Genomic DNA, 21,427 nt, shown 5'->3' with positions numbered 1-21,427 from the left:
AGCACATTCTTCCGGGTCGTACTGTACAGCTTGGACTTCAAAACAACCCATGTACACACTCCCGTGGTTGACAAAATACGGATAGGTCACATACTACGGAAATATAATAAAGGATACGAAATGCAGAGTGGTTACGGATTTTAATACGGGTGCTAATAATTTACGGATTGGTCACGGAAGTTTCAGTATATTACAGATTTGATTACCGATTTCATACGGATTAAAAAAAAATTAAGAAGTCTAAAACAAATGTTTGGATTGCCAGTTCATACATTGTTTATTAATTTACTATTGATAGTTCATTGAAAATCACACATCCGTGCTTTATTTTTTATTTTTATTTTCCGTGAATCCGTATTCTATAACTTCATGATAGAAAAAGGATGTACAAAGATGCGTGGGGAAAACGGTACGTGCTCTGACAACGTCACATGTAAACAATTACCTGATTGGTCAGATGTTTTATCCGATCAGGTCCCAGCCTGGAAAAACTGCTCCAGAAGCAATCTCACCGATACTAATAAACCCATGCCTGGGCTATAGGTATTGTTATCGGTCTGGTGTGGCCACCAACCACACAACTATAAATTAGTCCCCTGCAGTTTATCATTGATATTTCTCGGTATTGTGGGACCAGGCCTCAAGTCCCCAGTAGTGCTGGATAGTATACCGGTTTTAATTTCGTGTACAGGTATGAATTTTTCATATACCGCCATATTGTAGTATAGCTGAAACAGCTGTAACACTTAAATTGCATATCACGGGTAAATTCAGGAGCAAGATCAATGTAATTCTCCTATTTTATATTAAACTTTGGTCAAATCTGTCACATTTTGCATTTTGTGCAATTATTATTATTATTATTATTATTATTATTTTTTTTTTTTTTTTTTAACCTTGCGCAATACCAGAAAAATTCAGTTGAAATCAAGCCCCCTTATCTGAGCATCTCCACTCCTGGCTTAAAGTGCATATCACAGGTAAATTCAGGAGCAAGATCAATGGAATCCTCCTGTTTTATATTAAACTTTGGTCAAATATCTGTAACATTCTGCATTCTCTGCAATTTTTTTTACCTTGCGCAATACCGGAAAAATTCAGTTGAAATCAAGCCATTTGAGGCGAATTGGTCCGCCTCTGAAAAAACTTGGCATTTGGATTTCCCGGGAAACATTGATTTTCGTGACGTCGAGTGTGGGACGCCTCCCTCTGAATCCTACGTCAGCGCTGGTTTGTTTGAGAAAACCGTATTATTTACATCCCTGGTGTTGTCTCTGCCATCTTCACTACTTGAATCATCATCAAATCCAAACAGATGAAGCCCCAATTCTGACATCTCATTATATTCTTCATCCAAAGGTGAAGTAACATTGTGCTCAGGTGACAATTCCATATTTCAATGCAAAATCGCAAGCTCCTAAACTTGGTCTGCACAGGCTGTGCACTGAAACCGTGCAAAGCTCTCGCAGCCTGCTGGCGCTTCCACAGGTGACGTCACGAATCTGGCTCCAGACTCCCTTGGGATTTTTCCAGACGCGTTTTTTTCTGCTGTAGACAGATGGTGTTGTGCAAAATTACCCTTCTGGATGAGTGTGTAAAGGGACATACTTTCACATTTAAAAAAAAAAAATTGGTCCAGGATATGCACTTTAAATAGGCAGCAAATTATAGAATTATTCTCAACTGGGGTTGTGGGGTAAATAAGATGGATGCATGTGCAGTAATTAGTTTATTAGAAGAATAAGGTGAAATAAATCCAACACATGAAGCAAAGTTGTGGTCAAACAGGCCGAATTCAGGCGATTGGCAGAGACTAAACTATGGATGAGAACAAGATCAAAACACTAGACAAGAGGCTAGAAGAGGAAGCAATGGTAAAGTTGTTGGCATATTTATTTCTTTTAAGTTCTGCTTTTACTACATTGCAGTTTGCACAATAAACATTTGCTTATTTTCTGCAACTGTTTCATGCATACTGATTCCTTCATATTTTGTGGGGCCAAGTAAACCCGATCAGACTCCAAGCTTACGTTTATATACATGATGAAATGAAAATGTTGTATTCTCTTTACCCCGATAGTAGAATAATCCACAAAACTTTATAAAGGTCCAGCACAGTGAAACAGGCAAGTAACGATATATTGTGTGATAAATCATGATGCAAATTTGTGACCATTCAAATTGCTGAAATAAAAAAAAAAAAAATTAATCACAGTTGGTATCAGGTTTTAAAATCTCTTCATTTTTCCTAGTGGTAATTGTGTTTAGACAGCAGAGGGAGCAATAAAGCACAATAGCAGGAATACATGTGACTTCACCCTAGGTGGAAGTAACGCAGCACTAATGCCAAGAAAAAAACCCTAAAATCTAAGATCTAAAATCTTAACTGGACAAATAAGAAATTGGAGCTTTTTTTTTTTTTTTTTTTAAAAACAGGCTGCCCAAAGCTAAAGTGGAGTAAATGGAGGTGGTAGAAATATTGAAGGTGTATTACTAAATAGCCTATTAACTTTAATTTTTAATAAAATGAATAAGTTAAAAGGCTTATGTTTTACTCCAACCTTTACAAATGTGGGTAACTTGTTGGTTATTAAAAAAAATGAATGCTGTAGCAGTCCTTGGATCCAAAAAACACGATGGAGAGTCTCGACTGATGCGTAAGGTTTCCTTTATTTAAGTCCACCACAATAAGATGACGTTAAACTTTAATCTGTATCATCCTTACAGGATCATGAGAACTGTTTTAAAACAAACATTTCACAAACTTATTTCCACGGCACACCTCATAAAATAAATACCAAGGTAATCTCAAATTACACAAGGTTAAAATTTATGCACACATGGTTCTATAAGTTACAAATCTTAGACAAACATCATACCTCACTGCGCTCTCAAAGGAATGCAAATATGTATACGATAGTCCTTTCTTCCATCATTAAACATGCAAACGGGGACGATACAATAGTCCTTTCTTCTGTCATTAAGGTGGTGTTTACATTAGAGCGTATCCGTCTCGTTTTCGTCGCGGATGCACTGTCCGTTTACATTAAAACGCCGGGAAACGACTCCACAGGTGGAACAACTTGAATCTGCCAGGGCCCACGTATTCAATCCATTAAGTATCTGATCTGGTGCTGTGTAAACATTGAGAAACGAGGATACGCTGTGCTGAGCTCTAGCTGACGTCGTCATTGGACACCGTCACTGTGACATCCACCTTCCTGATTCGCTGGCGTTGGGATCACACACACAGCGGCTCAGTCCCGAATCACTGCTCGTGCGCTTCACTCGCGCGCTCTGTGAGCTGCGCAGGGCCGGAGTGCGCACCCTCCAGAGGGCACTCGCTGTTCAGGGCGGAGTGATTTGGAGCGCAGGATGCCTGTGGAGCCGAGCGTATCCGTGTATTGGCGTTGCTGTGTGCATGCGAATCGTTTTAAAAACGTTCATCTGATGATCCGCTGATACGGTCTAATGTAAACCCCACCTAAAACATGCATCGTAGACAAAGTCAGAGTTGTGCAAATGAAGTGCTGATGATGATGCCAACAGGCCCAAGCGAAGTAGTGTTCTACTTTGAAGGCTGTGCAAAACTACAGCGCTTACCGCCAGGACAAATTTTAACACTACAAGCGCACAGTATTTCCAGGTCAATTCACACATGCAGGTTATATTAAAGATGTACAAAATTCAGAATATTTATGATCTGAAAATAAATTAGACATATTTTGCTCATAACCCAACCAATGTTCTCTTTTTCTTTTTTTCTCCTTTTTCAATATCAAACGGCACAAATACAAAACCTCAGTGTGGTCCTTTACAAATGTCTTGTGGGGTTTTTTTTTTTTTAACAGAAGGAATAAAGTTGATTTTTTTAATATTATAGGAAAATCAAATTGTGAATTGGGAGGATCGTTACATGCATACAGTGACTGCTACAATCTTCAAAAATTTGGACCATGGTATTTTTTTCATTATTATTATTTTTTTTTTTAAGTCATACTAACCCCGCACTAGTAAAACTGGGGACTAAACCAGGTTAGACTGTGATGTAAATACATACTGTATCTACGTACACTCACTGGCTATGTTAATAGGAACAACTGTACACCTGCACATTCATGAACTTATGAATTCAGCCAATCCTGTGGTATCAGTACAATGCATAAAATCATGCAGCTTCAAATTCAAACCCCAGAATGGGAGGGGAAAGGTGATGTCCGAGTCTTCTCCAATGGCATGGTTGTTGGTGCCACATGGGCTGGTTTGAGTATTTCAGAAACTGCTGATCTGGGATTTGAACAACACAAATAACCAATCTTTACAACCATGGTGAACTGAGAGTTATAGTGGCCAGTGAGGACAGACTGCATTGTGTAGATATTTTCACCGGATTACCTAATGTTATTTCAAACCAGACTATTGTTCTTGAAATAAAAAAAAAAATCCTGCACATAAGCAAATACTTTTAAGCTCGTCTGTTTGTATGACCCATTGTGTCAGTGTAGGAGTGCAACACTGTGAAGGAAGCATGTGAACAAATTTTCTTTGTCCTTCTTGAATGGCAGGCAAAATTAAGAAAAGATGATGGAAGAGAGTGGAATAGAGACCACGCCGCCCAGCACTCCTCCACTTCCTCTTAGTGCTGCTGTCACAGTCAGTCCTCCACCGCTCACAATAGGTAAGAGCTGAACACGGCCTTTATCACATGACACGAAATCAAACTTTAAGCTGTCCTTTTTTTAAAAAATTTAATTCATAAATATAAAGCGTTCATGTTTAATCAGAGTGTTTTGTGGCTATGCCACAGCAGGAATGTCTACTGGTTGTACACTAATCACATACAAAGGCAATAACTTTGATTGCTGAAGAAGGATGACCTTCAGGAAGTTATTGCTGTGGCCAGTGATGTCCATTAGGGCCAGATTTAATAAGCTGTTTGTGCTCATTTTCAAGCACTATTAAGCCACCGGCTGTGTAAACAGGCTTTCCGTGTGACGTATAAAAGTGTCTTACAAGCCGAAATCTGCAGTTTAAGCTATGTGCAAAGTGCACATCTCTCTAAAGAGGTTGAAGTCTGTGGAGAAATTAAAAATGCAGCTGATTTAGATCATGTAATGTACAAAGTAATATAAAATTTGGCCTCCGAAAACCAAGTGTAAATTAGCATCATGAATGTTGCTCAGAGTTGTGTGTAGGCAGTGTTGACTTGACAGGTGCAATGATTTTTCCCAGAATTGGGCTATTTTTAAACTTCCCAGCACGTCTTTTATTCTGTCTCGTACATGTTGCTTTTTTTATTTGTGCCAAAATGTCATAACACACAACCTGAAGGATTTGAGAGGAAACCAATTATTTTAGTACTGCTTGTCTGTTGGTAGGGTTGCAGATCTGGCAACCCTAGTCCATAGCATAATTTCCTCATATATGATGTATGGTATAATAATAAGTGTGTGCGCGCGCAAATAAGGAGTTTTAAGCAGACTGTCAAAGGACAGACAAGTCTGAAATGTTGTCTGTCCGTCCAAATTTCGGCCTGTTCGAATGATGGGCCAGGGCCCTGAGGCTTGCCTTAGGGCCCCGGAAGCTGAAGGGCTTTAGACGCCTGGAGATGGCTTCTCAGCTATTTCCAGGCACCTTTTTGTGATCTTCAAAGGCCAAATTACACTAGACATTAGTTGCTAATTGCACTATAAATTGAATATAATTTACAAGAAAATGTCAGATTCAAGAAAAACATGCTTAAAGGAGATACGCAGAACCTTTATTTTTAAACAAATCTGAGTGGATAGTATCTCCATCCTTGACTCTTGTATGCTGCATAAATTGGAATATTTTTGAGAGTTAAAATCAACCACAAAGTTGGCATTCGAGCTGAGCCAGCCAGCCCTGAGTGTGTGATGTCACAGCGGGAACCGGTTTTAAGGCCGAGGCCTTTGACAGACCAAAGTCATATAAATAAAAATTTATGGTGAAAGTAACAAATCCCGTTACCGACTTGCTTAACTATGGCTACATCCACACGACAACGGCAACGAGATGTTATTTAAAAATATATCGCGTCCAAATGGGCAACGATCAGTAAAATATCAGGTCCATATGGCAACGCAACGCTTGCTGAAAACGATGCAATACACATGCCACACCTCTAGGGGCGCTGTAAGACGGTCCCTTCGGAGACACCAGAAGAATAGAAGCAAGGACGCATGCGCATAAACTATTATGCGCGAGACTTCATATTAGCCACAAAGTCAGGAAAATCTGTTCGTAAAATTACATTATAATGACCAAATACAATGAAAAGTATTTTTCCAGTCTCACCTGTGAAAGGTAATCCCATGTGATCTCGTTTGGATGGTACAGTTAAACGCAGCTAATCTTTATTCTCCGCTTTGACCTATCCAATATGGCGGCGAGGATGACGTATGATTCTACTCGGAAGGCGGCGTCTTTAATGGTCCGGAATAAATTGAATGCTACACGTTGATGGATTAATTTGTTGTTTCTCACCTGTGAAAGGTAATCCCATGTGATCTCGTTTGGACGGTAAACCTGTTGGTACAGTTAAACGCAGCACATGAATCTTTATTCTCCGCTTTGACCTATCCAATATGGCAGCGAGGATGACGTATGATTCTACGCGGAAGGCGGCGTCTTTAATGGTCCGGAATAAATTGAATGCTACACGTTGATGGATTAATTTGTTGTTTCTCACCTGTGAAAGGTAATCCCATGTGATCTCGTTTGGACGGCAAACCTGTTGGTACAGTTAAACGCAGCACATGAATCTTTATTCTCCGCTTTGACCTATCCAATATGGCAGCGAGGATGACGTATGATTCTACGCGGAAGGCGGCGTCTTTAATGGTCCGGAATAAATTGAATGCTACACGTTGATGGATTAATTTGCTCTTCTATGCCCTTTTTGAGGAATGTATTGTAGGACTTACTGTAAACCAACATCTGAAGAGGTGAGATCGCTCCTTTTTTTCCCTATTTTTGCTGGCGGGATTGACTCTCTCTCTCTCACTTTGCACCATTACACAATAAATATTCACAGTGAAAATATTTTGTAAGCGCGTTTCATGAACCAAGTTATAGGGTTTGTTGACAACTCGCATCGAGTTCGTTACACTTCTACCCGGCGTGAAGCACTCACAGTCATGTGGTTGTGACGTCATCATAAACAAATCCGTTCTACTCATCCAGACGACTTCACAACGACAACATTGCCAGATCTTTCCACTCTGGAACCCGTTCTCAAAGATTGCGTTTTGGGCACCCAAAACGCCGGTGCCGTGTGGACGCCAGGCCTAAACGATAAGCAATTGTATCGGAGTCACCTGAATCCGTTGCCGTGTGGACAGGGCCTAAGACTGATTTGACTTCATTGATTGTGGGTTGACTCTCATTAAAACAGGATAGGTGTTATAACTTATGCAACATACATGTACATGCATGCATTTTCACTGATAAAACGTAAAAGACTAATTAAATAATCAGATGAACTGAGACAATCACATTCTGAAGCAAATTAAGTAATCTTATACCGGTAACTTAAACACACAATACAAGTTACATGTATTAATCTAAATGCAAGTAAACAGTGTGGTGTTTGTTTTTTATCCAAATGAGTCGGAGCTTACCCGTCTGTGTTCTTGCTTCTTGAAGGCCGATCTTGTGGCCGATTTGTTTTGAAACTATCTGACTTTCAGTTGTTCGTTCAGTTTTCCGTTCATTCACTTCTTCCATGTAAGGGCGAGATGGCAGCAATATCCAGTTCAGAAATAAGATGGCTGTTCCACTCATTCTCGTACCTGCAAACTAGTCGCTTTTCGGCGAAATTCGCCGTTTTGCAAACAAAATGTCATTCTCGTGATTCATCTAGATCCGAAGTTTTTTTTGGGGGGGGGGGTCGGGGGATCAGCGGTGGATGGGACTTTCAGTAAAATGGGATTGCCATGTTCACAAGAGTCGTTTGGCCAATCACAAACATCCAAGTCAATCCATCTTTCCCATGGTGAACTAAGGCCAAGTTTACATTAGACTGTATCTGTCTCGTTTTCTTCGCGGATGCACTGTCCGTTTACATTAAACCGCCTGGAAACACCGGGAAACGGGAATCCGCCAGGGTCCACGTATTCAATCCAGATCGTGTCTGGTCCGGTGCTGTGTAAACATTGAGAATACGCGGATACGCTGTGCTGAGCTCTAGCTGGCGTCGTCATTGGACAACGTCACTGTGACATCCACCTTCCTGATTCGCTGGCGTTGGTCATGTGACGCGACTGCTGAAAAACGGCGCGGACTTCCGCCTTGTATCACCTTTCATTAAAGAGTATAAAAGTATGAAAATACTGCAAATACTGATGCAAATACTGCCCATTGTGTAGTTATGATTGCCTTTAGGCTTGCCATCCTTCCACTTGCAAGTGGTAAGTGATGTGCGCTGGGATCGCACACACAGCGGCTCAGTCCCGAATCACTGCTCGTGCGCTATACTCGCGCGCTCTGTGAGCTGCGCAGGGCCGGAGTGCGCACCCTCCAGAGGGCACTCGCTGTTCAGGGCGGAGTGATTTGGAGCGCAGGATGCCTGTGGAGCCGAGCGTATCCGTGTATTGGCGTTGCTGTGTGCACGCGAATCGTGTATTGGTGTTGCTGTGTGCACACTAATCGTTTTAAAAACGTTAATCTGATGATCCGCTGATGCGGTCTAATGTAAACCCCACCTAAACCTTTGCCTGACTACCATAGACAGTAAACATACGACCAGCGTCAGAGACTTCAGAGATCTATGGACACTCGCGACAGACTTGAGGTAAGTCTCGTTATCTGCCAATAATGTAATATGCTGTGTAAATTAAACTTGATTTGTCAAAGATAGTCCTACTTTAGCAACGTTACGTGTATCGTGACATGAAACCTTTTCCAACATGTTTAACGTTAGACATAATGTAAAGTTTTTCAGCTTGTATGCTAACGTTAGCTAGGATGTCAGCTAACATCAGTGAATTGTGTTAACGTTAACCTTTCGTACCAGTCGGTTCAGTTCAAGTAATTTTTGTGAAGGCTACCTCTACTGCATCCGTACTGTTATCTGATGATAATGCGACATTGTCACAAGATGAGGAATGAAAATGAACACGTAACAACGTTAGTACACCGGCGTTTTTTAAGTGATTTAAAACACCTTCTCCGGCGGATCATTTAACATGGATGGATGTAGTTAGAGTTAGCCTTTACAAACGTTTATGGTAACAAAAAGGAGCCCTGACCCAGCCGATAATATTTGGTCAATTCTTTTCCAGAATGAGGGAGCTTAAAGAGGAAGACGCTGTTTATGTAGCAAAGCTTGATGCAGGTCTGAGGTGCAGGTGGAGCTGGGCCTGGGTACAAATCGAGGTCAAGACTGAAGTGAAGGGAGTTCAGCACAGCTTCCCACTGTCAGTTTTTTTGTAGGATAGACAAAGCCGGGTATTCAAAATGCAGCCTTTGCCAAAAAGAAATAAATGACAGCAACAAAGGCTCTCATGCTCTTTTGGCACACTGCCAAACAGAGGTGCACCGTCAAAAAGTGTGCACTGTTATGACCACATCCAGTGTCCTTCCAGTCCCAGAGCAAAGTGCTTCCAAGGGGCCTGATGTTATGAGGGAGCGAGTTAGGGTGCCTGTATCTACATTTCAGCGAGTTGCCAATGCAGAGGTGTGTATAGATGGGGCTAAATGGGCTAGGCTTGTAGTTTTCTGTAATTCTACCATTTCACTGTTTAACAGATTAGCCTGCTGGCAAATATCAAGTAATGTTAGGCAAAATAGGAGTAGATTAGCCTACATTACCAAAAAAATATTGTACATTGCATGTTTAGTTCATTTAGAGATTAAATACCGTAGCCTAGATCATGTCTATTGGAATGAGGATCCAGTCTTAACAACTTTTGTAATAGCAATGGAAGTTTGTGAATATTAAACCAGCTTTAATATTGTAAATCTAATAATATTTTCTTTGTTTAGGCAATGGTTCTGGCTACTCTTGCTGAATATTCACTTCCTTTCACCTTTGCACCAGTGATGGTGAACCTGGCCCAGGTGCTGGCTGAAGACAAAGTAGCCCTTAGTGGGCTGAAGCTATGTTCCCCGAAAGAGACACATGGCAAAGCAGAGGAAACTGGCCATGGAACGGCTTGTCCAGGCCAAAAAAATGAAGAAATGAGATTTACTATTAGTAAATTACTCAGCTTGACATTGTTACTTGATTGTGGTTGATTTTGTTGATTGACCATCAGCCATTTTGCACTGATTGACCAAAAAACAAGGTTATGTTAATTAACAGTTTTTTTTGTTTACCTGTAGCTATGTTGCACCTTTTTTCAGAGAGGGGGCGGGCTCGGGTTTTGGTTTGCGTCCGGGGGGGTAAAAAAGTTTGTCACCTTTTTCAGACCTTCTGAGTTTGCAGGTATGCATTCTTTCCATACTGTGTGTTCTGCCATTACTGCTGGGCTCAGGCAATTACTAAAACCCAGGATAGAACGGGATGTCACGGGTTTTAGCAACAACTGCAGGGAGGTCACTACCCAAGCGATATGCCCCATCCCGTTCCGTCTCGGGTTTTAGCAACAACCCTCAGCTCTCACTCCAGGAGAACTGGTGCAACTGAACTTGCTTTCCTTTAAAAAATAAAATAAAAACTTTCCTTTTCTTGTAGTTTTCTTTTCCTTTAATTGTTGGTACTGCACCCTCTTTCAATATGGGCTTATAGCCAACGCGCCTCAACAGATCAGAGGTCTCGTACGAGTCCTCGTTAAAATGTGCAGAGGAAAGACCACTTCATAGGTGCCCAATGTGCCTGTGAACTACTTGCAAAACACATCCAAATCTTTGCAGTTTGAACATTATTGGACCATGAATGCAACGTAAATCCACCTTCTGTCGTGTTGCTGCATCGGCCAAAAACACATCTACGTGGCATGGCGATAAATTGGCTCAAAATGGAGGATCGGAGTTGCAGTCAGCTCTGTGTTTTAGTATAGCGGAAATGGTGACGAGACCGATAGACTCCCTGCTGTGATGTTACGGACGTCAAGGTCATTCGCTCAGACCGCTACCTATATAAATCACTTTAAATCATAAAAATTACTATATTAGATTTGTTGTTAACGCTTAAAACTATTCCTGTGCCATTCTTGAGGTCTCGAGGCATTTATAAATGAAAGTGAGGCCATGGTTCTGCATATATGCTTTAAAGTTCTGCCCAAGAAAACATTAGCGCGCACAGGTTGGTTCCATGTCTAGAAAAAAGTATGAGGGTCAAGGATGTTCCAGTTGGTTACAACTTGCTGGTACTCACATACAGGGAACATGAAACATCAGTAATGACCTATTTTTATAATAATTCTTTAAGAAATTGAGTAACAATACAACTCTTCTTACATAGGAGTTTAAATTTTGAGGACGAGATTCCAAGTCACTTTGTAACAAAATGACTTGTAAATTGACTCAAAACTAGACACGGTGATATCATTTGGCATTCAGACTCAAATCTGCTGGACTAGAACTTAGAAAATAGAAGAAAATAAACGCTATTAAAATATAAATAACATTGCCATTGACTGGTAGCTTGGCACTTAATACTGTACTGCAAGGTTTCATGTAAACTGAACTCTTAATCAACCGACTGGATCAATCAGATACTATCAACCATAAAACAGGAGTTCAGCTGCATCGTGTAATAACAGTGAATACGGAGTGTATTATTACTGTTGTCTTTAGTATGCCACTTGGGGAGAGGGAGGAACCTGTAAATTTTGGCAGGGCTAGGACCTTCAGTGGCAGAGTTATGAATTTTTAAAGGCTGGCTGAAGCCAGGTGGCACAGTGGTGTAGTGGTTAGCACTGTTGCCTCACAGCAAGAAGGTGCTGGGTTTGGGCCCAGTGGCCGACAGGGGCCTTTCTGTGTGGAGTTTGCATGTTCTCCCCATGTCCGTGTGGGTTTCCTCTGGGTGCTCCGGTTTCCCCCCACAGTCCAAAGACATGCAGGTTAGGCTAATTGGTGGCTCTAAATTGACCGTAGGTGTGAATGGTTGGTTGTCTCTGTGTCAGCCCTGTGATGACCTGGTGACTTGTCCAGGGTGTACCCCACCTCTCACTCGTAGTCAGCTGGGATAGGCTCCAGCTTGCCCATGACCCTGCACAGGATAAGCGGCTACAGATAATGGATGGATAGCTCAAGCTAGGGCTCATTGTAGAGAGAGACTGGTGTGGGTGGAGCACAGAAGCATGGCAGGTGGTTGTTTTACAATTCGTTTCTTTTTGCTTTATTGCTGCTTTATAGCACACAACTTGGACACTCGCTCTCACACACACACACACACACACACACACACAGGCTAGTAGCAAGCCCTCGGCGCCGTCCTCCCCTTCTCACCCTCCTTTTATCGGGTGCAGTCACTGAAGGAGCCACACACACATGTTAATTGATAACCGGTGTAGTGACATGACCACTCACCTTCCCACATTACCCCCCCCCCCCCCCCCCCCAATCTGTGCCCCCAGCCTGTGGACCACCTCGAATTTAAATGGCTGGAGTGCAAGATATCAACGGCTGATCTGTGTGCGCGTTGGCATCCATCATGCGGTGGAGCCACTGGAGGGGCGCGTGGTCCGAACAGAGGGTGAAAGGGTCCCCCAGCAGGTAGTACCGGAGGGCAAGGACCACCCACTTGATGACTAGGCACTCCTTTTCAATAGTGCTGTACCTGCCTTCCTGCATCGACAGCTTCCGGCTAATGTACAGCACGGGACGCTCCGCCCCCTCCACCACCTGGGACAAAACAGCCCCCAGCCCTCTGTCCGATGTGTCCGTCTGCAAAATAAAGGGGAGAGAAAAGTCAGGGGAGTGTAACAGTGGCCCCCCACACAGTGCAGCCTTTACCTTAGCCTGTTGGCATTGCTCCATCCACTGGACCGGATCTGGTGCTCCCTTTTTAGTGAGATCAGTCAGCGGGCTGGTGACGCCTGAATAATTAGGTATGAACCTCTGATAGTAGCCAGCCAGCCCCAGGAATTGTCTCACCCCCCTTTTTGGTCTTGGGCTTCGGGCAGGCCGCAATCGCTGCCATCTTATTAATTTGGGGATGCACTTGCCCATGGCCTAAGTGGAAACCCAGATACCATACTTCCACCCCCCCCACCCCCCCAATCGCACATTTCTTTGGGTTGGCTGTGAGACCTACCTGCCTCAGTGACTTTAGGACGGCCCTAAGGTGTTCAAGGTGCTGCGACCAGTCGTTACTATAGATGATGATGTCATCCAGATACACGGCTGCGTGGGGGCGGAGGACCCTGTCCATAAGCTGCTGGAACGTCGTGGATGCCCCAAACAGCCCAAAAGGAAGTGTGACGAACTGGTGTAAGCCAAACTGTGTGGAAAAGACCATTTTCTCTCGGGATGGAGGAGTCAAGGGGATCTGCCAGTATCCCTTCATTAAATCCAGTGTCGAATAAAAACGAGTAGCACCTAATCGATCAAGCAGCTCATCAACGCGAGGCATTGGGTATGTGTCAAATTTAGACACAGCATTGACTTTTCTATAGTCCACACAGAACCGGACCAACCCATCAGTCTTGGGGACCAGGACCACTGTGCTGCTCCAGTTGCTGTGGGACTCTTCAATTATGCCCATTTCGAGCATGGCTTCAAGTTCATCCCAGACCACCCTTTTTTTTTTTTTTTGGGTGCGTGTGTGTGTTTGGGCAGTCGGTAAGGGCAGCTATGCACTACCAACCCCGGGGGCGTCTCAATGTGGTGTTCTGTGAGGTGGGTACGGCCGGGCAGGGGCGAAAACGTGTCGGAAAATTCTTTCTGCAACTGGGCTACCTCCGTGAGCTGGTTCGGGGAGAGGTGGTCTCCACAGGCAACCGGAGCGGTGGGCAATGTCAACTTTTCTTCTTTGAACCTCCGGCCCCAGCTCCGCCTTCTCTGGAATTACTGACACCAACGCCACGGGGACCTCCTCATTACAGTGTTTTAATAGATTCTGGTGGTAAACTTGCAATGCCCCACCCCTGTCCGTTCGCCTCACCTCATAGTCGGCGTCCCCGACTCGCCGTGTGACCTCGAAGGGCCCTTGCCACTTGGCGACCACTTTGGAGCTCGACATGGGCAGTAATACGAGTACTTTGTCTCCCGGTGTGAACTCCCTAAGGCGCGTGCCCCTGTTGTACAATTGGAGTTGATGTTCTTGCGCCTACCGCAAATTCTCCTGGGTTAAGTGTGTGTGTGTGGAGTTTGGCGCGCAGGTCGAACATATTGAATTTCGTTTTTACTAGTTGAAGCTCCCAATTTTCATGTAGTATGTCCAAAATGTCACGCGGCTTATGCCCATATAACAATTCAAACGGTGAAAACTCTGTGGAGGCTTGCGGGACCTCTCATACTGCAAATAACAGGGGCTCAAGCCACTTATCCCAATTACGTGCATCTTCGCTTACGAACTTCCGAATTATATTTTTGAGAGTTTGATTGAACTGTTCTACTAAGCCATCCCTTTGTGGGTGATAGATGCTGGTGCGGATAGACTTAATCCCCAGTAGCCCATACGGCTCGCGCAGTATGCGTGACATGAATGTAGTGCCTTGGTTTGTCAGGATTTCTTTCGGAATCCCGACCCGGGAGATAACGCGGAAGAGTGCTTCTGCTATACTGCGTGCTGAGATTGCGGAGAGGCACTGCTTCCGGATATCGCGTTGCATAGTCTACTAGAACTAAAAGCGATATCCCTGTGCTGACCGATCTAATGGCCCGATGAGATCCATCCCAGTTGTTTCAAACGGGGTCTCGATTAAAGGGAGAGGGCGCAAAGGCACTTTTGGAGTGGCCGCGGGATTTACTAATTGGCATTCGCAGCACGCTGCACACCACCGACGGACATCCCCGTGAATCCCTGGCCAATGTCAACTTTGCCCACCTCTGCAATGGAGGTGGGCGCAGTGGTCCGGGTCCCCGACGCACCAGAAACCGCCCTCAATTGGGCCGGAGCGTATTGAATACCAGTAAATGTCCAAGGGGATACGTATCAGGCTTTGGTAGATTCCGGCTGTAACCAGACCTCAATCCACCAAAGCCTGGTGCAAGGGGAGGCATTGGGGAGAGCACGAATGGTGCTCTCCCCATTACCGACCCGGAATTCCCGATTCCCGATCGCACATTCCCGATCTCCCGGGTCGGGATTCCGGAACACTAGCCATTTTTCGGGCTAGTGTCTTATCCTGCCCCAGGTGTCCAGCCATGGGATTAAAGTGAGCCGCTTGGAATATGAATTCCCGGTGGCTCTTTGGAATTAATAACTGTGTTATCTCTTCGCCAGTTTGAGTGTCCTGCGTTGCTCGATATAGCCTATCCTTAATAATAGTAGGGGAAGGCCGGCGTCGCATTTGGCTCGAGAATTTGACCATCGATTACTGTCACTTGGTCAAATGCATGCCGCAGAGTCTCAGCTCGCGACTGCTCTAACGGGAAATCCCCAAGGGAATCCCCGAGAGGGGGAGGAGGGGCAGGGCGCTCCTCACTCCGCGTGTCGCCCTGACGCGGTGCTGACGTAGACGGCTCTGTGACAGCTGCTCCCGCCAATGCTACTCCCTAGCGGAATTATGGCAGGACCCACTCTTCACTATGTGCCTCATTAATTCCTTAAACCCCAGCCAATTAGTCCCCAAAATTAGCGAGTGGGTGAGACGAGGGTTAACTGCTGTCTTTACACTACACTATTTTTTTTCCCTCGAAATAGAATGTGGACGGACAGCAAAGGGTAGTTGTAAACATCCCCACGCGCACACAACACCTTCACCATTCGTGCTCTCCCCAATGCCTCCCCTTGCACCAGGCTTTGGTGGATTGAGGTCTGGTTACAGCCGGAATCTACCAAAGCCTGATACGTATCCCCTTGGACATTTACTGGTATTCAATACGCTCTGGCCCAATTGAGGGTGGTTTCTGGTGCGTCGGGGACCCGGACCACTGCGCCCACCTCCATTGCAGAGCACTGATATTGATGTCCTGGATCCCCGCAGCGCCAGCACACTGGCCCAGGCTCTCCCTCTGCACCAGTGTTACGGGCATCACTCACTTGAGGGGGAGGAGACAGACAAGGAAGGGGGAAACGGGAGGACACCGTGGGTGCGCCGGGCCGGCTGGGGGGGAGCCGGCCCCCGCCTCGGGGGAATGGGGCGAGGATGGGAAACAGAGGGAGAGGAGAAGAGACCTGCTGTCAGAACTGCTGCCATGTGGTTCTCTGCCAGCTCGATTGCCTGGTCCAGCGACGCCGGGCGATGACACTGGACCCACTCCGCCATTCTTTCCGGAAGTTGCACGACAAATTGCTCCAGTGTCACCAGGCCGATCACTCCCTCGGTGTCGCGGTCATCTGCCCTCAGCCACCACCGGCAGGTGTCCCGGAGTTGCTGCCCGAACGTGAACGGCTGGCCGACCTCCTCCAAGCGCAGCGAGCGGAAGCGCTGCTGTTGTTGCTCTGGGGAGCGGCCGACGTGCTGGAGGATGGCTCTTCGAAGGTCCGCGTAGACGAGCCGGCTGTTGGCGGGGAGCTGCAGCGCGGCCAGTTGCGCCTCGCCCGTCAGCAGGGGAAGGAGGCGCGCTGGTCTACCGGCCAACCCCATGCCTCCGCTGCTTGCTCGAAGAGCACGAAGAAGGCTTCCGGCTCATCGTCCGGACCCGTCTTCGTTAAGGTGAGGTGGGGAGGGTCCACTCCGGTGGGGGTCCTCCTGTTGAGCCAGCACCAAGGCTTCGAACCATTGCTCCTGCTCCTTACGGAGGGCGACCAGCACTTGGTGTTGGTTCTGCTGGGCTGTGGCGAGGGCATGGATCAGCTCCTTAAACGGCGAGGACTCCATGGGGTTGTTCCCTTCTGCACTCTTCCCGGGTCTCAGCACCACTGTCGAGAGACTCTAGTGTGGGTGGAGCACAGAAGCATGGCAGGCGGTTGTTTACAACTTGTTTACAACTTGTTTATTTACTTTACTGCTGCTTTACAGCACTCAACTTGGTGTGTCTCTCTCTCTCTCTCACTCACACTCACACACACTTCTCACCCTCCTTTTATTGGGCGCAGTCACTGAAGGAGCCACACAAACACATGTTAATTGATAACAGGTGTAGTGACATGACCACTCACCTTCCCTGACTCCGCCCTCCATTCACACACTGATGCTCGCCCACGCCCCCGCTGCCACACTCGTATTAAAGTTTTCGGCAAGTGAGGGTTTTGGGGGTGAATAATGTACCCCGAGGCGTGGCTGGTTCAAAAGGTGCCTGTAAATTTTGACAGGGCTAGGACCCGACACCTCTGGTGTTCAGAGTCCAACACTATATCAGTTGCAGAATTAATAGAACAATTTCTACCATGCATATTGTCACATTTCTGTGTCCTGCATCGTGGAAGTCATCTATTAATTCTGCAATTGATGTAGTATTGCACTCTGAATACCAGCGGTGCTAATCTGCCCAATTCATGAAGTTAAAATGTATAGAGAGCATGTTGGTCACCTGATGGCATTCTTTTGTGGAGAGCCTGCGATGTTGTAAACGCAGATGATTCCCAGTAAATTGACGCATAGCACTGTCCTAACGGCTGAAGTGCATCTTGGGCTATATGGTTTCATAACGTTATTAACTGTTAGAGTGGCTTTCAAACACCACCAACCCCATGCTGCTGCAATCTGCAGTACCTGAGGAAGACGGGCATTTTAGTCGACTTTGGAGCTCTGTTTATAAAGTTGGTTAAAATGCTGCTGTATGTGTTATGAAGCTCGTTAGATTTCAGTAATTTTCTCCAGGTCAGAGACTTTATTTATTTTCAAGATAACGTGAGCTTGTTTGTACATTTTTGTTTATAATATTAAACCTCTGTAGCAATTTTTATTTAGTTTTATACAGGCAAAAATGCACAGATTTGCCTTGATTATAATTCAGAAATGTCTTTTTTTTTTTCTCAAGACTCCTAGTCATTTTTCTTCATTAAGAAGGCAAAAAACTGGAATAATTTTAATTTGTACGTTTTTATTCAAAGCTTATTCTGTATACAGTACTATTTTCATTAAAGCCAATTAGTAATGAAATGACACATTAACTACAGTATATTAATGTTTACTGGTTCCAACACGAGTCTGTATTGAATAAGAGCTTCATTTATTAACATATTTATCTCCTTTACTGAACTTGCAATTCCTCATTAGTGCTGAGCTTTCCATCATTTCACAGCAGCTTTTTTTCCTTTCTTCCTCGTGCCCCTGAAATAGTTTGAGAGTTGTTAGTATATTATTTTGATCAATGTTATGTATTTCCTTTTTACATGGTCAGTCTGGAAAGAAATGTGCTGAAGGGCCGGTCTGATTTTTCACAACAGCCGCTAGCAATCAAGGGCAACTGTGGTGTGGCTAAATAAGTAGCCGAATGCTCGTTTTCCACTGTGTAGGATTTCTCGCTACTAATTTGCTAATGGAGTGAGTAATGCTGTGTTTGGTATTTTAGATGAAGGCTACTGTTTAACATGAGGCGGTGAAGTAAAATGAGCTCAACCCCAACTATATTTTCCCCACACGGTGGTTTGTAAGAGACACAACTACTACGAACAGCCCACAGTGATGCTAGCTGCTATTGTAGTGTGATGCACTATGGCCAAAAGTTTGTGAACACCTTTTTTTTTTTGCCCCCCCCCCCCCCCCCCCCCCCCACCATTTCATTCCAGATTTAGTCCCCCTGTGCTGTTATACTAACCTCCTGCGCTTTTCTGGCAGGGCTTTCTACTACATTTGAGCATGGCTGTGGGAATTCATTCTCATTCAGTCACGAGCATTTAGTGAGGCCAGGCACTGATGTCCCGTGAGGAAGCCTAGGGCAAAGTCATGTTCCAGTCCATCCCAAAGGTGTTCAGTGGGGTTGAGGCCAGTGCTTTGTGTAGGTAGCTTGAGTTCTCCTACGCCATTCTTGGGGAACCATGTGTTCATGGACTTTGCTTTGTGCACAGGTGCATTGTCATGCTGGAACATGTTCAGGTCTCTTGGTTCTCATGAAAGGAAATTCTAATGCTTCAGCATACAGTTTGGGGAAGAACTACATATGGGTGTCATCAGGTGTTCAGTCCGCAAACTTTTGGCCATCACAGTTTGTTTATGGGGTGGAACAAATTCTTCCTGGTGGAGCGAGTTAGAGCTGCGTGTCTGGATTAAAATAAAAAAAAAAAAAGTCCTGGGAGTGTCTGTGAAGAAATATTAATACGCCGTTTGAAAATCCTTAATGTTCTCTTGCTGTCTTTAGCACCTAACCAGCAAGCAAACTGCTCATAAGCTGTTAATAATCTCACTTTTGTTACAAATAGACGCGAGTTCAGGAGCTCCTTCGGTCTGAATTTCTGATTCTCATATTCTCAGTATTTCACAAACATGATAAAATGTACCACAATAGCTAGCTTGGCATGCAAGGTCTGTGATTTAAAAGCCTTGTTAGAATCCTGCCTTACTTTGCTTTGGACATAATCATTAACTACTATAAAAGTAATGTGTGCCTGAGAAATTATCTGTGAGTGATTAATGGCTGTCCAGCTGCTGCAGGAGTCCTGGATAGCAGCACATCACACTAATGTAGACAGTAGAGCTGCACCATTTTTCTGGAGGCTCATACAGGAAACTAATCGGTTAACTAACTTTGAGGGGACCTTAATATCTGCACACCCTCTCAGGAGTAATTGCAGCTTTAGGCAAAATATTCTCAGCTGGTGTCAGTCACAGCTTTGTGATTTCACTCCGACAGTCGTCTCGGTGCCCATAATGCCCATGAAAGAGTTTTCTAATCATTTCAGCAGACTCTGTCTGACAAAATGGGCACCTACTGTTGTTGTGTTTTTTTTTTTTTTTTTTTAAACAGTGGCTGCTTATTATTTATTATTATTATTATAAAAAGTGTCATCACAAAGCTGGAGATCACAACTTGAAACATTTATTAGTAGTGGTTTTAGGAGTGGGTGGGGCCTATCTGCTGATAAACCACTTGGACCTTAAAGGGAATATTCTGGACCAATTTCGTTTTTGTTTTTTAAATATGAAAGTATGTCCCTTTACACACTCATCCAGAAGGGTAATTTTGGACAAGGCCATCTGTCTACAGCAGAAAAAAAGTAAAAAAACAAAACGCGTCTGGAAAAATCCCAAGGGAGTCTGGAGCCAGATTCATAACGAAGAAATTTGCAGAAAACCACCAGGTCGTTTTCTCATAAACAAACCAGCGCTGACGTAGGATTCAGAGAGAGGCGTCCCGCAGATGACGTCATGAAAATCAATGTTTGCCGGGAAATCCAAATGCCAAGTTTTTTCAGAGGCGGACCAATTCGCTTGATTTCAACTTAATTTTTCTGGTATTGCGCAAGGTAAAAAAAATTGCGCAAAATGTGACAGATATTTGACCAAAGTTTAATATAAAATAGGAGAATTAAATGGATCTTGCTCCTGAATTTACCCGTGATATGCACTTTAAAGGTAGACTGCCTTTCAGATTTTAAGTGTAGGTCATAAAAAGAATTTTCCCCGACACCCAATTATTTCTGTGTAGTGGACTGAAAGCTACTGAATTCGAATCACAGACTTCCAATTTTATTTATTTATTTTTTTAAATGGAACAATTGATGAATTTAGGGCCATGTGGCCCTAAATTCTTTGCTATTTTTTTTCCTGCTTCACCATGACCCAATTCAAGATACTACGTCATGCATCGTGTGATGGCCTTTCCCCGTTCGCACAAGGCATTGTGGGATACAAATTTGAAACAGGAGAGAACAATGGAGGACATGTGTGCGAATGAAACGTGAAAGACCGACTACAGTAACGGAAAGCGAGAAGAAAAGACATTGTTATATACGAAGGAGAGGAAATGCATGCTCAAACTAAAAAATATCGGCGGTCAGTGAGCACCTCGGTGTGATCAGCTGTTCATTTAGTGACAGAATGATGTAACTGTCGGTGCATGGTCAAAGGTAAACCTGTAAATGCGCACATGGACTTCCTCTGTCCGCTTGACTGTGCGAAGCGAGCAATTTCATACACGTTATTTGCTAGGGAATCCTCTCAAATTAAATAACTTCCCAGGCACAGAATGGCCTGATATTTTTTGAGAGATATTACAGAAATAAACTTGCATCACAATGACCAAATTTCAAAGGGAACTAAATTTCACTGACTTTTTTTTTTTTATAAATTGAAAGGCTGTCTTGCTTTAAACTGCAAAAGTTGGGAGTAAATATATGGACAAATCTGAGCAAACGCATGTTTTTAACTTTCACATTTTTGTATGAAGGCTGTAAAATGTATGAGCATACAGTATGTGTGTGTATGTACCATTGGTAAAAGAGGAACCTAATGTTTGCATCTTATTA

General features: G+C 44.2%; 1 protein-coding gene across 1 annotated transcript in view; it reads left to right on the top strand.

Annotated features, from left to right (window-relative positions):
- The window catches only part of prrc1 (proline-rich coiled-coil 1), a 53,619-nt gene that overhangs the window by 12,320 nt on the left and 19,872 nt on the right, over positions 1-21,427 (top strand). The window contains exon 2 of the mRNA XM_060909693.1: positions 4,566-4,678. Coding sequence (XP_060765676.1) covers positions 4,582-4,678 — 97 coding nt within the window. The 5' untranslated portion in view covers positions 4,566-4,581. The remainder of the gene's footprint in view (positions 1-4,565; positions 4,679-21,427) is intronic.

Source organism: Neoarius graeffei, chromosome 25, assembly GCF_027579695.1.
Source record: "Neoarius graeffei isolate fNeoGra1 chromosome 25, fNeoGra1.pri, whole genome shotgun sequence".
Classification (NCBI taxonomy): Eukaryota; Metazoa; Chordata; class Actinopteri; order Siluriformes; family Ariidae; genus Neoarius; species Neoarius graeffei.
The sequence above is the reverse complement of the archived record's forward strand: the minus strand, read 5'-3'. Positions and strand labels throughout refer to the sequence as shown.